We start from the raw sequence: 16,932 nt of genomic DNA, 5'->3' as shown, positions 1-16,932 counted from the left end.
AGGAAGTCGCGACCTTCCCAATCTGATTGGTTACCTTGCGAACGTCACTCAACAGCCCCCTTCTGATTGGTCCGTCCGGGTGTCACTATTCGGTCGCCCGCCTCTGCGAGATTAGCACGCAAATGTCATGCACTGGTTTGCTCGCGTTTTTATTCGCCTGTTACATTTTTTTTGTTTCTCGTAAATACAAAAACGAGATTAGCCTGACAGCTAACATACAGGATCGCCTGAGTATCGTGTTTCCAGGTATATTTGACTCGGGCTGGATGTAGGTTTTCAGAAGCCCCTTTTATAATAATTTTAAGTGAGGCTGAGATACGGTCGATTGCCGTTTACGGGATATTGAATTTTCTCTGATTTGGCCATTTGTGATACTTTGTTTCGGACACAATTCCCCGATTGCACCCACTTCGTTTACAGTCTCGGCCAGGGGTCACCTGTGCCTTGTCTTTGTAGAGTGATATTACTGCGTCACTGTGACATGCTTTGGGAATACCATTGTCATGCGCCGACAGAAGCTCTCCGGCACTCGGCGATATTAATAGGCATCGGTGATGTCATTTGGGCTTCACAAATGTCTGCTGGGCGACGCGTTATGTCTGAGTCGTGTTCTGTCAAAGTGCAGCACACGCACGCTCGCTCCAGCCGACGGACAAGTGTGCGCCTCCTGAGTGACCCGAGATTTTGTTGTTGTTGTTGTTGTTGTTTTAAATTGCAATCATTCATCACGCCTCTCCGTTTGTTTTGTATTTGTCATTTTAGGGCCAACCTCCCCGGCGCCCAGTCCTGCACGCCCAGCCTGCGAGTCTGCCGGCTCGTCTTAACCTTTTCCTCCCAGAGTGACGGTGTCGGGGCCGCGCTCAGGCGCGCCGCCGTCACATGACCGCAGTCTTGTGACCGGCCGAGCTGGGGAAGCCGATTCTGGGCTACAGAGTTGCGGGAAAGCCTCTCATCGGGGGGAGAAAGAGAGGATAGAAGAGGAGGGCAGAAGGAAGGGGGGAGAAAAAAAGCGGAACAATAATGACCAGCGTTTAGGTGTCCGAGCAGCCCCCCGGGTTGGATCCGACGCGCAGAGCCGAAGTGGATTTCGAGCGTCGGGCAGAAGAAAGTTGTCGCTCTGCAGGCGGGTGTTGATCTAAGTTTCGCTTTTCTTTTCTTTTTATTTTCCCTCCCTCCCCGCCGTTCTGTTCTGTTTTTCTACGATTTTTTTTTATTGTTCCTTAACAAAACCACACGCACATTTGTTTGGGAGGAAGAGGAGGAGGAGGAGGAGGAGGAGGGGGCAGTTTCGTGCGCTTTCTCGGCGGAAACTCGGCGAGTCCAGCGTGCGGCTCGTTGGGGAGAGAGAGAGAGAGGGAGAGGGAAGCGAGGACGGCCAGACGTCGGACAGCATGGACAGCAAGCCTCTCCTGCAGGACAGACCCCCCGCCTATAACGCGGTGCCGGGGGCTTACGAGTACAGGCAGCCGCACAACTACGGCGCGATCCCGCCGCCGCCTGCCGGCTTCCAGCCGCCGCCGCCGCCCTACCAGTTCCCCGACGGCCGAGGCAAGTGGCTTTCTCATCTCCCGGGGGGCCGCGGGCGGACCGGCCGTGTCCTTCCGCCGCTGGACGTTTCTCCCGCTTCCGAAACGCCGTTAGATTTGTCGGTCGAAGACACGGGGAGCCGGGGCGAGTTTGTTGTTGTCTTCTGAATGCGTGATGGTTGCATATTTGCACCCATGGAGAGGTCAAAGTTTCTTCTTATCGGTTATCTCCGGTTCTTGTCAAAGCGTTCTCTCCCTCTCTCTCTCCCCCTCTCTCTCCCTCTCCCTCTCCCTCTTTCCTGGCTCTGCCACAGTCTTGGGGAAATCGGTAGGAAACGGTTTTCCCGAAACCCGCACTGGAAGAATTCTGCAAACCTGGGAGGCGCAGTGTAAAGGGAGCTCTTACAGCTGACTCCTGAGGGGGGTGGCGGGGTCGCCCTGGACAGTGGGCTCGGGGGTCCAGTTGCCCCGGCTGGCACGCACGAGCTGCGGTGGGGGGGTTCCGGTCATGAGCCAGGAGCACGCGCTGCAGCGCCCCGACCCGGATTATTCCAGCGCGCGGTATCCTCCTGACGAATTCGGGGAACAAATTCATCTTCGCTCCTGTTCCCCTGTAACCATCGCGCTGAGCTCGCTGTTTGTTTAAGTCTTTGCCATGGCATCTTCTGGTGCCTTTCTAATACTGTATTTCTAAAACTTTTTTTTTCCTTTCTTCAATCGTACAGTCGGCGATCGACTCCAGCCCGTTTTCTTTGTAATAAAGGCACACTAACGGCTTTCTCGTACACGAGCGTGTCTTACCGTTGGAGGGGCTTCGCAGTGCTTCACGATGCTCTCTGGTGAGGAGGTGACATGCCTGCACACCAGAGCGGCTGGCCGGTGTGGTGATGGAGGGGCTCCTCTCCTGCACGTTACAGGTGGCACTCGGACAGCCCTGTGGTGGGCCGGTGGGCCGGCGGGCATCGCCATGGTTACGCACTGGGGGAGGGGGCTCCAGGTGTTCCACAGCCGGCCTGCAGGCTGTGCGTGCCCACACGGTCTAATAATACTCCGGCTCTTATTACAGTGGGGAGATGCAACACCCACACACACACGCACACACCACCAGTCCACGTTCCAGGACTCCGGCTCTGCTGCTGGCCCAGGTGCCGGCTCTTCCCAGTGCCGGAGGCCCGGAGACCCGCAGCTCTCAGAAGGGCTGCGTTTTCATTTTCCTGGGGACCTGGAGGAAAATCCCCGTTCGCAGCTGTGTAACCTGAGCACGGAGGTGACCGCTCGCTGCTCGCGAGTCAGGTGGCGGATGCGTAGCTCAGCACGGGGCCCCTGACTGGGATTTCTCTCTCTTCTCCTTCCCCAGCAGGATATCCGCAGCAGCCTCCCTCACAGCTGCCACCTGTTGGCCAGCAACCAAACTACCCCAACACGTACACCATTATCCAGCCCTCTGTGGTGGTGGTAGGGGGCTGCCCGGCCTGCAGGTAAGACGGACCTGTTTCTCTCTCTCCCTCCCTGCAGAAGGTGAGCTGGGATCAGCCATGTGATCTGTTAGGCTGCCTGCCAGGGCTGTAGTTAGCATTGCACGGCTTCCTGCCAGCTTACAGATCGCAGAGCGCTCGGGGCCTGAGGTGACCCGTCTAGTCCTTCACACCTCGGCTGCCGCTGCTGCTGCTGCTGCTGCTACACACACACACACCATGAGGATGTCTTGCTCGACAAGGGAGGCCCTTGTGCCTCTGCCCAGCACCGAGCTCGGCCTGCTCTAGGAACGCCCAGGACGTGTGCAGTTCTGAGAAGTGGTTTGTGTTTCCAGTCGCAGTTGTCAGCGGTTTGAAAGAGAGCAGGTTAGGTGTTGCCCTGGCGATGGAGTGCGGCAGACCAGAGACCCGCTGCTAAGCCACGCGGCTCGTCTCATTCCTCAGGAGGCTCTGTGGTGCACAGTGTCTGGAAGGCACCCTGTGGGAAGGGGACAGAGGAGGAATCGGTGGACAGTGGACGGCAACAGCGTAGATAGATCAGACAAGTATCGCAGACGGTTCAACAGGTCAAATAGGAAACGAGAGGGAAAAGGAAGGGCTCTGTAACATGGTAAAGAAAGAATCCAGCTGAAGGAAAGGAGTAGTTCTGGTGGAAAAGGACAGTGGGGAGGCCAAGGAGGCTGAAAGCTTTCAGACGTGCCAGTAAAAGAGCTCAAACCTATCTTGCACAATAATGGAGAACTTCTAGACAAAGAGAGGGAAATGGCTGATGTACCGATGAGGCATTTCGCTTGTTCACTAAGGAAGAAGACGTTACAATTATTAACTAGCAGAAAAAGAGAAGTGCTTCAAGCACAACGCGTGCTCAGGATTAGTACACCCTGGGAGCCCGGTGATGTCTTATCTACAGTACACACACATTACTCATAACCCAGTGATGCAGGTCTGGGGTGTGGCGCTTGTGCCCGGAGAATTTCAAACCCCATCAGTAGGCTTTTAGGACACTGTCCTTGTTCAGAGAGAATTGCTTAATGACAACAGCACAGATAAGTGGTGAGCGCTCAGACTGGAGTGAGATAATTGGCTGAGTACCAGAGGGATCTGTTCTAGAACAGCAGCCGTTCCTAATTTATACTGGTGATCTAGATTCTGGCGTAGCTGGTAAACCAGCCAAGGCTGCAGATGTTCTCCGATGAGGAGGGTGTGCACGTACAGCATAAACCACAGAAACAAAATGGGGAAAAAAGCTGAGAAGAGGCTACTTATGAAAAAGTCTCTGTGTTCATGTTGACGCATCGTTTCGCGTCAGCACTACATGTTGAGTTCATTGTGAAACTGAACACAGGAGGTGCAGCTTTACCTGAAGGGCGGTGGGAGTATGGAGCAAGATGCCCTGACTTCCTTCAGGAAACAGCTGGATGAGATGTCGGGTCTACAGGCTACTAACGACTCCTCATGCCATATGGGCCAAATGGCTCCTCTCATTTTCAGATATTCCTTTCTTAATATACCGAATCCACACAGCTCCACCAGCTCAGCACTGTAGTTCAGGAAAAGTATGAAAGATGTAGTCGTGAAGCTCTAAAGTCTGATCGTTTTTAAAGGAAAGTGTTTGGTTTCACAACTGGAGGAGGAACTTGAGCGGCTGAATCACAGGGCTCTGGTCGGAGGACGTGCTTTTCTTTCTGCTGCTGTAGCATGAACGACTTCCCTGTTTTTCATGTGACTTGCCGCAGGTTGCTGTGAATCTCCAGACTTGGCTGAAGTCACGCTGCCTACCAGGAATCCCCAAGAAAGGTTTTCTGGGTGTTTTATTTCCAGATATGACCTCACTAGTTATTACTTGTTTGTTTTTTTATCGTGTGCTAAAGATGAAAAAAGCCAAGATTGCTACAGCCAAATCCAGCTGCTTGTCTCGTCTTGTTTCCAGAGAAATGCCCTTGTTTCACTGACACTGGCCCTTAACTTCCTGCTGTTCTGAAGTCTTCTGTTGGCTTTACTTGGTTAATGCCTTTTGAGTATTTTGAATTGTTGAATCAAGTCTTCTCTGTTTGAGACTATGAAGATTCATTTCTTTTAACCTGCCAGAGCAGGAGTCTTCCCGAGTCCAGCAGTGAATCCTACAGCAGCATTATCTCTTGTTGTATGAGTGTGCCCTAAGTTGTATACAGTATTTTGACAGGCACTTGCTAGTGCATTATGCCAATTTATAGTCCTGGGGTTTAAATTCTGTGCTTTGAACTACATATCCCAACACTGCCTCTTGTTTTACTGCTTCCCTGTGTATAGATCCTAGGGTTACTCCACTAATCCCATCGCCCCAGTTGGAGAATTGGTAGCGCCAGGTGAAATCTGCCATGTGCTTTGTGTTGCGAGATGTGATGGATTCTGTGTTTGCCAGTGTCGTGTAGCTTCTGTTCTCTCACAGTGTGGAGGCTCGAGGAGCAAAGCGGTTTAAGACAAATGTCATTCTTTTTGTCCTTTTCATGGACACAGAAGGAAAAAAGAAGTTGTATGTGTGTGCAATCCAGGTGCCTTCTTAATAAAAACCAGCTGTACAAAACAATTGAAGGACTGAGTCCATGAAGGTAGCATGTACACCCCTTACCATATCCTTCCTCCCATCTGTGTATTTAAAATGCATGCATTGTCTTAAATGCCTACCACCAGCCATTTCAGATGCCATCATTAAAACTTAATTACAGAGAAATCAACATTCCTACAATAAAATGCTATACACTACCATAGTGTCTGCTGTCAGTGGGCTATGCGACGCCTGCTGTGCCTTTCCTAAATCCATGGGCACTGCCTTCCCAGAAGCCAGAGTGAAACTGATCTCTCTATGTACCCCCCAGTGCAGGAGTGCAACAGTCAAAAAGACAGAACCTGAAGACTGAGGTGGGCTTCGTGGTAAGAGAGGGCATCGTGTATCTAACGTGCTGCCTGTTTGTTCTTCCCCGCAGAGTGGGCGTGCTGGAGGACGACTTCACCTGCCTGGGCATCATGTGTGCCATTATCTTCTTCCCCATTGGCATCCTCTTCTGCCTCGCCCTGCGCCAAAGGAGGTGCCCCAACTGCGGGGCCACCTTCGGTTAGAGGGATCAAACCGGGGCTCATCTCCGGGCCTCTGCTCTTCGGTTGCATTTCCCCCCGAGCATTGCTACTTGCACGCCAGTAAAAGCCGTGCAGTTCCCGCCGAAGAGACCGACTCAACAGGTTATAACGGCAAGCGATTAAAGAATCGAACATGTGAACTTATTTTTAATTCACATGCATGACATGATTGATCAAGTGATTATCTGTTTTAATTAATGTGTGTATACCGTCCTGAAATCCTTTTTCTGTTCATCGGTCAGTCAGTCAGTCAGTCAGTGGTGCCTTCCAAAACAAAACAAACAAAAAAAAGCTCCCAGATACAAAATCGAAATTCATAAAAATATATGAAAAGTGGTTCTGCTTAACAATGATTACCCACTGTCCTTTGGTTTGCGGGAGAATAGTTCATTTGCAGTCAGGAGAAGAGATTGGCTTTTGAAGTGGAAAGGAAGGCGATTGTGGCTTCTGCCCACACCGTTAGCAAACGGGTGATGTTCTGGCGATGGTCACCATGTAGTATGGACACATTCGTCTCCTTGATCTCTGCAGGGCCGTGCCTCTTCCCTGAGTAAGTGCTTGAGAATCAGTGTGTTCTGCCTGTCTTCCTGGATTAAACCAGGAATCTGACGACGGGTTCTGCCCTGTACTTTGCTTCTTGACGCAGTTGAACTGTAATACAATTGCAAGTACCCTTGTCTGTCTCGGCAGCCAAGGAATGAGGCCGTTGGCGGCTTCCCTATTAAAAGGCTGATTGACTTTTAATACCTGCAGCAGATGTCTTGCTATCATTATGCAGTGTATCTTTTCTGGAAGGCAAAGTAGGTCCTTTTCCTGTTGCTGGAGATGAGTTTTTATCAGCCAGTGCTGTCTAGGAAAGTTAGTTAGCAGAGAGAGAGAGAATAGGGGCAGTGATCAGTGAGCAGGATTGATCAAAAGCTTTGTGTAGTTTTTCAGGTAATGATAATTGTTAAAGCTTTAAAATTCAATTTAGATGCATTGTTATTTTGAACCACTTTGGACTTGAACCTTTGGAACTTTTTCCTTTGTCCCCTGCTTTGTGTTCCACAAACCAACCTGACAAGTTTGCACTTAGATGAGGAAACCTGTTGCTGTTGGAAATAGTTTTTTAAAATAAAACCAGAGTAGTTTTGTAATAGCTGACATCTGGTCTGGGGCCATATTATACTGTACCTGCACTGTTTTTTTTTTTTAAAGTACATAAAGGACACCTTTGTAAAATCCAGGCAGTTTTGTAAAGGGTCGTTGTCTACCTTCAAGAAAATGTTTGCGTCCTTGATGACCCTTAGCCATGTGGATTTGTGCACAGCTCTTTTTGCACTTAAATTTGGTAACCTGACTTGTCAGATCAGGAGCGTTTCTTAGTATCCCTTAACTACTGGACCATCGTTTCTCCTCCGATCCAAGACAATCACTGTGTTTTCCCACTGTGCTATGCTAAGAATCTGGTCCTCTGTGTAGCAGCTAATGACGGGAAGGGGTGAGAAGACATGCTTTATTGCGTCGTCGGTAACTTGTACCTCAAGATGTAATTGTTAATGCTTCAGGGCTGTTTGCTTTGCTTTGAAGCTCACTACTCTTGCTTTCACAAATGAGGAAAAACTTTTATATTGGAAAATAATTGTAAATAAAGGTATATGAGCATCAGCAGTGCTGTGGAGTGAATCTGAACGCTTGCTCTCCTGCTTGGAGCCACAGGCTCACGTTGTAACAGAGGAACCCTCTTTCTTGCCTGTCTTAGCACTCGCAATCCATCAACAGAGCTGACTCCAGCCTCTAGCAAACACACATGAACATAGAAACCCCCTGCTTAATCAGATAGCTTTTATTCTGGAACAATGGAGGAAAAGTGGCCATAGACAGATCATCGAACAACATTCTCACTTCAACCCTATTAAATATATTATTGCAGTTCACACTGACACTTAATTTTCACAGGAATTTAGGAATCTTCATTGAGACACAGGAAAGCAAAGCAACAGAATCTACATCAGCAGTTTAAAATATACTTTTGTTATTTAAACAATGTAAAAAAAATGAAAAGCATTCTATTGTATGAGGAAAAATCACTAGCCAAGTGTAGGTCCTCTACCTCATTTTCTCTCAAAATAAAACGCCTATGCAAGGAACAGAATGGGGTAAGGGGTTCAGAAACTAAAACGCAATGGTTCCATTTCTGGGATTCACACACAGCTTGTTGGCTTCTGGACTTGAATGCATTTACCAGCCAACTATCAAAGCCCAGTCACAAAAACAGGCTCCATCAGAAATGTAGCAGGGAAAAAACAAAAAACAGAAAAGGCAAATCTACACTTCTCATTTGGGTCTGAGAGTTGACATGGATCCATCTGCAGACACAGTATTCGGTACTATCACTTTGTATTCTGTATTTCCAGTGGGAGAAAGGGAGAAGGAATGCTGTTTGGGGGAAAATATCACAAGGAAGAGAAAGTATCTTAAGGCAAAGTTTGTTTTAATCGCAAAAGCCTCATTATAAACTGGGAGACATTAGAAACTTAAGCTTTGGAACCACTAGTGTTTGTTGCTCTCAATGCCTCCCATTATACAAAGCTACAGGGGGTAATGAACTATTGGAAGTATGAACGAGGACGGGTACTGAATAATGTTTGGATGTTAAAAATCTTCTTGATGTCTAAGGGAATAAAACATTTTACGGTGTTTGTTATGTAGCAGCCCCCACAGAAACCTTCCACGTGTTACCTGTAGGTTGCACTCTTCATTAGGCGAACGTCTTTGGTAAAATCTGTTGTGTAGCGCGTATTTCCACAAGGCATATCTGTCCCAATCCGAAATACTCAAGCGTAAGGAACTGCTTAAGGACTGTGGCAGCGCCCAAGCATCTTACTGAATGAACTTTCAAGAACATAAACTTTTTATATCCTAAATATTATATTTACATTTATGCAAAAAAATAATTCCATATCCCATACAGCATATTCTGTCTAGCATACTATGGCAAATAAAGACTTTTTAAACAAGCAAAAAAAAAATATATATATATGGTCTACTCCGTCTTCATGTACACTCATATGATAACGGGTGTTTTTCTCAACTTTCTCCAAAGAAATAAAATATAAAGTCTGATGTAACACCCTGTACAGACCTCTGTCCGCGAGTCATGATCCTATACCTGTGTACAGTTATTCACAACAACAAAACAAAAAAGCTCTTAAAAATATAGCTCTGGCTCGGTTTCACACCGCCACACGCAGGCCCTCTGTCCTCGGGCGTCGCGGTGCAAGAGGGCCCTGCAGGCTTCGGTTGTGGGAGAGCTCACACCCGACAGCAGGGGAGCCCCACGCCGTGGGGGCACAGGCTCCCCGCGCCTTCAGATGATGGGGGCCGACCTGTCGTTGGTGACAGTGGGCCGCAGCTTGACGGTGGTAAATGGGTTACCCCCCCTGTGGAGAGAAGACCCCTCGTTAGCAGTCCAGCCTCACTGATTCCCCCCCCCCCAGCAGCTCCAGGCTGTACACTCACCCCAGGAAAGGCAGCTTCGGGATGCCATTGGGTTCAGACACCTGCAACACAGCACAAAACGGGTCATCAGCACCGCGGCCCACGTTCCTGCGTGCGGGTGACGTCACCAGGAGCCCCAGGGGGCCAAAGCCTGCCTCTGGATGGCCTGCAGCCCAGCATGCAGCGGGCCGGGACTCCTCGCGTGTCCCGAGACCTCACCTGAGCTGGTCTGAGGCTGGCCGGACTGACCGGACCTCCCCACAAAGGCAGAGGAAAGACTGCAGCAGGAGCCCTGGCTGGTGTCTCAGCTCAGCTCCCTTTCTCTCCTCTGAACTGCTCTGCTCTTGCTTTTCTTCCCTCGTTCCTGCACCCTGCATCTTCCTTACACTTACAATTCGAGGTATACTTACAGCACATCATAAGAGCCAAAGCATTTATGAGAAGTCCTTTGTTCTCTGTGCAATAAAACTGCTTAATGATGGCATTTAATGTATTCCACCCACTTCTAATTCATTTATTCATTATGGCATGTACTGTTGTTATGATTCTATGCACCACTATGTGATTTTATGCAACTTAAGTGATTTGTAAGTTATGCTTTTATGTGTGTTTAATGTTGAATGTGCTTTTTGTGGGACGGTGTCGACCCATCTGCCCATCTATCTACTACACTGCTTCACAGAGAATGAGATGTTTTGGGAAGCTGGGCTCATGTCTGGGCTGCTCCTGCCACTAAGCTGTGGGTCATGTGGCAGTGGCTCTGCATGCCAGTCACAGGAAATGCAGAGACGGGCCCACATTCCTTCAGGACGTCCCAGATCACTGCATAACATCATTCAGGAATCTAAAACGTCTTGAAATACTCGTTCATTTAATCTAAACTGTTAAAGTACCTCCGATGATTATTTCAAATAAAAAATGACAAAGTACTTAAATTTCCATCTTTATTTTTGCCCTTCTTGACCTGCTGTTACCAATTTGAATTAAAATGGATCATAATAACAACTTTATTTTATATAGATGCTTTAAATGCAGCTTCTCAAAGCATTTTATGGTAAGAAAAACAAGGAGTCCATGTTTAACTTGTCAAAAAAAACTGCTTCATAAGCTTGTTTAATTTTCAGAACGTTTATCAATCCAGTAGGTCGCAAAATACTACAAACCAAGAAAGATTTCAAATCGATGGCGTTTGGTTACTTGTAGCAGATTAATCCCTAGGTCTCCTTCAGCTTTTTAAAGAAAGCAGCCAGGATACTAGCTTTAACAACAAGGCTGAGTGGCTTGTTCCATGCTTCCACAACCCTTTGTGTAGTAAATGGGTATTATCTGTTTTCGGTTCTAAATGCTCTTCCCCTTATTTTAAATTACTGCCCCCTGAAAACGTTTTTTTCCTAAACGTTTGTCCTCAAGACTGTATAATTAGCTCACCAGTTATTCAGGTTTCATCACACCAGGATATCGAGCATCTATTATTAGGAGGATCAAATGCTAGAAGAGAAGAGGTTCATGTATTCTGCAACACCAGTAACTGGAATCCCAACGCAAGATTAATTCCACCAACATGCTGAAAGGTAGTACTGTACCATGCAACACCTGGAATCATGAAGCCAAAACCGAACAATGGAAGGAGCAAACAAGTTTTTTAAAAAAAACAAGTAACAGTCTTTACCGATAAACACTAATACAGGTATTAACACTATTAGTTAATAATGAAAGGCATGAAAAGTGATTTAATATGATGGCCAGACTGTGACCAGTCCACCAGTAGAGGGCAGGCTTTGCCAGGGAGTGACTGGCCAGGACGTCAGAGCCGGTGTTGAGCGTTAACTCCAGGCTGCCAGCGGGTGTCTGGGATATCCAGAGTCTGGTTCTGAGAGCCAGAGAGCCAGAGAGCAGAGTCACCTTGGGAGAGGCCAGGCTCCATGGAGCTGTGCCCAGCACCTTTTCTCCACGAGACCATATTTCTCACAACCTGCGCAGCAGCAATTATCGCTAAGGGACACTTTAATCTTTCCAACGCGCCAGCCCTGCAGCCAGAATGCAGCGCCAGCTGTTTAGGACTGTGTTGTGTGACACCTCACTGTCCTCACTTGTACCGCAAGTGGAATAAAATTAATTATGTCCCCACTTCCCCTGCTAGCACAGTAATAAACCCATCCAGGGAAGCACTTCAATAACACAGAATGAACTTTCCAGACCAAAGCAGCACAGAGCATCTCCAGTCCCCTCCTTCTTGCCTCTTCACTGGTAAGAGCAGCCATTGGACACTTCCAAGTCAGACAGAGCAGCACATGTGCTCTGCAGGACCGTTTTCCAAATGCCTCGGGAGGAGGACAGGTTAAACCTAACCTTCTCCTGCCCACACAGAACCCCTGTGATGTCCTGTTCTCCACCCCCTGCAGAGACACGCTGCTCCCAGGCCATTAAAGAGCTTCTACAAGCTGGGTGCCCTGTTTTCAACGCAGACACCAAGCTGGCCTCTTGCAATAGCTGTAATATAACAGGCTGTCGGGGAACCAACACAGAGAAGCGGACGGAAACCTCAGGGGGCTGCAGTTAACGCCACAGACAAGCCACTCAAATCCTGCACTCCTCTGTACCACAGCTGCAGGTGTGCCTCCCACACACTGCAGAGGTAACTGATTCATCAGCTTTTCATATTAACACGCAAGTCCTTTTTCATGCATAAAAAAATATTCTTATGAATAGGGCCATTTAGCACACTGTCCTGGCTAAACTCCTCTTGTGGTCTGCCAAGTTCGACCTCCCTCAGCTTCTCCCTTCTCTCCCTGTGCTACTGCCTGGAAACTAGAGCTGCCACATGCCCCCCTTCTGGCTGTGATCAATGAAGTTGGTCCGGCCACATATGTAAAACGCCAGTGGATTGCTTGGGATGAAAAAGGAATAATTATTTATTGATTTCAATAAAGATGTTAATGCAACAAGATCCTACCTCAGGGATGCTATTAATGGGTAAACAACAATTGCATTAACCCATATAACTGTGCCTGCAATGAGACGGGCTGTCGCAAGGTGAACTATGGCATGAATGAGCCCCCCAGCACTCTGCACCATGCGGATATCGAGATAAAGAGGCGCTCATTAGCACAGCATGCTTTCATTAGAAAACATGACTCAGCCCCTTGACTGAGTATTCAGATGCAGCTCTCTCTACAACAAAATGATGAGCAAATACATAACGTGAACTAATCTAATCAAGCCCAATCCATCTGGGAATCCACAGGGTAGGCACCCCAGTCTGCAACTGAACCCAGGACCCGGCAGCTATGCAGCAGCGCTGACCTCCACAACACCAAAGCATCCAACACTACTACTATATAAAAAAGTGAGAGTTTTCAAATTGGGGAAAATTTTTTATTTTATCCAACTGTTTCTCAGGTGAAGGATCAGACTCGATCTTTGAAGTTAGGCAAAGTCGTTTTTCAATTCTTTACCACAAACCGCAGCCCACAGCGCGGACCCCTGCATTGTGTACAACCGCACAGATTACAGCCTGGAAAGGAAATTGAAAGACGCAGCTCTATGGCTCCCAGTGCTGCTTTACCTGCAACAGGAGAACAGCCTTGATCTAGAGAGCACACAGGCACCGACAGGAAGGATTAACTTTCTTTTCTTTTCACATTCTACCTCCCATTATGTTCTTTAAAGCTCCTGAACATACAGTACCCACGTTTGTGCCCCCAAGAAGGTCTTGACAGGTGCTCTGAATTTCCCGAATGCCAACTAGCCATTACGCCACAGAGCAGAACTCTCACTGGTTCAAGGGCAGGAACTCGGAGGTTTCAAGTTCACCGGGGCTGTAATGCCAGAGCACGAGGAAGCCAGGCCCCGGATATGCAGAGTGACGTCACCTTTCTTTTGTTACACAAGTTGAAAAGCAGGCTGTTCGCCAGAGAGAACAGGAGCATTCTGGGATCATCAATATTTCACAGGCTGCTGTGGAGGGGAGGGGTGGCAGACATGGGGCTGCAGAGTGAGGGCATGTGTGTTTGTGTCCTGTTACAAGGCTTAGCACTGACTTTCTAGGAAACTGTGACTTAGTGTAGATCACACAGCCAATATTCAATCTCTCCCGCTGCACATTACAGTAATGTAGAGGAAGGAATTGCACTTTCTCTAATTATACCTCCTGCTGTCAAAGATTAACTCCAGCAAACAGGCCATCAGATAAAGCCATGTTTAGCTAAAAAGCAAGCAAGGAAGGAAGGTATCCTAAAGTATTTTAAAGTCTAAATTCTACGCAAGTCAGAAATTTTATACTTCACTAGAATGTAACACCATTGAATTCTGGGATCTTGAGTGCTGTACAGAATTTCTAAAAAATGGTCAGAGGGCTTCTGACCTTGAAGCTTAGCAAAGCTTCAGATTCTCAAATAGTAAAGAAACATATTCGTCTGTGCACGTTTTCAATTAATCGGATCGCCTTTTTCCACTGCGTGATACAAAAGTAAAAAAAACTAGAACTTTTCACGGTGAAGATTACATGACAACAAGGCCCTACTGTGAATTTTACCTAGAAAGGACTGCAGCTCCTGTTTATTAGTTACACTCCAGCCCCATTGTACAAAGTGTGCATATAAGGTGTACAGAGTACGTTCCGTAATAATAATATTCATAATACTTTATTACCCTTACAGGAATTTGCCTTGCATTGCAGACAAAACACCACAAACACAAAAAGCAAACACAGGATTGTTGGTCAGGTGTAACCCTCACCCTTATCACTTGGCAAAGAGGAGGTTTTTACAGCTCGCTGCCTCAGGAAGGCTGGAAGTATCGCTAAAGATACCAGTCATCCTGGCTCCTCACTCTTCTCCTCTGCTCAGCGTTATAGGAGCATAAAGGCACAGACTTCCAGATTCAGAGAGTTTCTTCCCACAGGCTGTCAGATTACTGAACTCTACCCCTACCACTGGCTCCCACTGATGTGTGTTTTTCTCACACTGCTTGTCTGACCTTTTTTTTAAACTGTATGTTATTTAACTTGTTGTTGTTGTTGCTGCTGCTGTTCTGTGTTTATGTTTCTGGCGTTTCCTTACCGTCTTTGTATCATAACATACATGCAAATAAGCATTTCATTGCACTTGTGCATATGACAAATACACTGACCTGAACTGAAGGGTGGCCTTTTGTGCATAACAGTAACCGAGAATAGGAAGTAAGGGCTGTATGTTGTGAATTATTAGATTTAAAAGGCCCCAAGCAGGTTATTCGGCTTTTGTCCAGACGGCTACTCCTAACTGCCCAACTTGACCAAGGGGCGTAGCTGGCGTGGTGCTCACCGTGTGCTCGGGGGAAGACGGGGTGCTCTTGAACGGAGCCGTCCTCGTTGGCGAAGAGTCGTTGTAATCCGGGGGCGGCAGCACCATGGCACCTCGGTCCTGGTCCGCCAGGTTGGCCACACTGACGCTGCGAGCTGGCGTCACGCTGCTGGGGAGGAGAAAACACATCGCAGAAGCTCATGAACCCCAGACAGTGCAGCCAGGCCCAAGCCTGACTCTTATCCTCGAACCCCAGACAGTGCAGAGCCAGGCACAAGCCTGACTTTTCAGCCCATCTTTCTGTGCTACAGCTGGTCCTGCACTTTCTCATCATAGCAAATGATCACTAACTGCTGCCAGAACACAGTGCACCTGAACCAAGAAAAGCACATCAGACACCAGTGACCTCAGTTGTGCTGCAATATGCCACAGAGCACAGTCATATAGACAGCATGCCGTAGCTAATGTCCAAGTGGGACTTTTTCATTACTCTCCTGGATCGTACTGAAATGTTACATATACTGTACTGTACATGATATTAGCCTGAATACAAACACAGTTTAAATTACAAGAACAACTGCCAATCCCAAACAAATTAAATATCCTCAAAGGAATGGCTCCTTTAGTCCCACAAATAGCAACAGCTGTTGATATAACAAAAAGGATGTGTTCTAGGTGAGAATGCCTTTAGCTTTTGGAATAAGCAACCTTTGACAACTTTGCAACATTTTTCCCAAATCCATGCATCCCTGAGAGAAATATCAAATTTTGTAAACTTCCAAGTAGACCCTCAACCATAACAAAATTATTCTAAATGTTAACAGTAGGTTACATTGCCCTTTCCTACATAACCTGTTTAAGGTAGCTGTACTTTTCACTCGTATTCAGTTTTCTATTGAACGTCCCACAGCAGAGATAACAGCATTGCTTGGTGTACCGAGCGCATTTCTAAGAACAACACACACACACATGTATACAAAGACATTTCTTGAGAGGAACAGAAACATCTGTATGTAAAGGAAGGTTGTTGTAATGAAACGAAAGTGGCTGTACTGTATGTTTGGCAGCTATTTAACCAAAATAAATCAGTCTTTCACATGTTTCCTCGAAAAGAGAGTCGATAAGAAACAGGAGAGTGCATGCGGGCTCCACACTGGTGCCCACATTGTGTACGGCCAAGACCAGTGGCAGAAGTACGTCAGGAGGGTTAACCAAGTGTCAGCTTACTTAGAACATTCTTTCCAGGCGACTGTGGTGGAAAGCAGCTTTCATAAGTGCATGCAAAGCAAACACTTCCAGGGGTCTGTTTCAAACTTTCTTGTTTGACGCTTTTAACCTTCTGACCCTTGAAGTTTCCATTTCCACATTAAGTGGTCATTTCTGAATTCAAGGTGAACAGCAGGATAGTGAAGCTGAATAGGAGAAGCATTATGAAATCATAGTCAGAGCAAGAGCTTTCTTTCAATTGCAGGTGCACTTAAAACTGTTGTTTTTATACTCTAAACATTTAACCTGACCAAAACCATTAAAACCATCCGCATGAGATATCCCCACTTTTGCCTCACTGTGATTGCCAATAGCAAAATTACAGTATATCAGTCTGAATACTAAGGACAGTGCCAAAAGATGTGTTAACCCTAGTTCTGTCTTCATCTTAAGGCACAAACTGTAGGCTTGATGCCTTTCCCACTGTAGTTTTGATCAGATTACCTGTTATTTTCCAACAATACTTTCTTCTAATTTTAATGATGTTCAATCAGGTGTAATCGGCTATAATAATCAAAGCTATTTCCCCACAAGGGGAAGCTATCAGCTATCAGTCACCTGAACATCACCTTTAGATGGAATCCAGGCAATGTTGTGCCTAAGGTGAGTGAATATTTATTCTGGAAATAAAAACATAAAACAGATTCTGAAAAACGGAAGCACTTGCTTTCAACTTTTAGTAATGACACCAAGAATGATTTAATATTTTTTCTTTGATATGGCACCTAATAATGGGTCACTGCGTCTAGAAAACGAATAAAAAGAGACATCAGTCCTTCAGCAATGCAC

The 16,932-nt window shown here is 47.0% G+C and overlaps 2 protein-coding genes across 5 annotated transcripts in view; one reads left to right on the top strand and one right to left on the bottom strand.

Moving 5' to 3' along the window:
- The first annotated feature begins 116 nt into the window (after positions 1-116).
- Positions 117-7,762, top strand: bri3 (brain protein I3). 2 transcript variants are annotated; one of them, XM_088936770.1, is made up of 4 exons: positions 117-246; positions 763-1,548; positions 2,887-3,004; positions 5,965-7,762. In XM_088936770.1, exons 2-4 carry the CDS (start codon positions 1,392-1,394, stop codon positions 6,095-6,097), a joined length of 408 nt encoding a protein of 135 aa, XP_088792896.1. In that variant the 5' UTR covers positions 117-246; positions 763-1,391; the 3' UTR covers positions 6,098-7,762. The 2 variants fall into 2 exon arrangements, with proteins under 2 accessions (XP_088792896.1, XP_088792895.1); XM_088936769.1 differs by having other exon boundaries at positions 2,884-3,004.
- Positions 7,763-7,924: 162 nt separating this feature from the next.
- LOC148818270 (BAR/IMD domain-containing adapter protein 2-like 1) overlaps positions 7,925-16,932 on the bottom strand; it is a 43,341-nt gene continuing 34,333 nt past the window's right edge. For 2 of the 3 annotated variants that reach the window (XM_088936766.1, XM_088936768.1), the window contains 3 exons: positions 14,899-15,046; positions 9,617-9,657; positions 7,925-9,537 (listed from right to left, as the gene is read on the bottom strand). In XM_088936766.1, the coding sequence (XP_088792892.1) occupies positions 9,465-9,537; positions 9,617-9,657; positions 14,899-15,046 (262 nt within the window). In that variant the 3' untranslated portion in view covers positions 7,925-9,464. The remainder of the gene's footprint in view (positions 9,538-9,616; positions 9,658-14,898; positions 15,047-16,932) is intronic. The other variant, XM_088936767.1, reaches the window with a different exon arrangement.

This window comes from Atractosteus spatula, chromosome 18, assembly GCF_055471065.1.
Source record: "Atractosteus spatula isolate fAtrSpa1 chromosome 18, fAtrSpa1.hap1, whole genome shotgun sequence".
NCBI classification, from domain to species: Eukaryota; Metazoa; Chordata; class Actinopteri; order Semionotiformes; family Lepisosteidae; genus Atractosteus; species Atractosteus spatula.
Note: the sequence above shows the minus strand (reverse complement) of the source record. Positions and strands in the feature narration are given on the sequence as shown.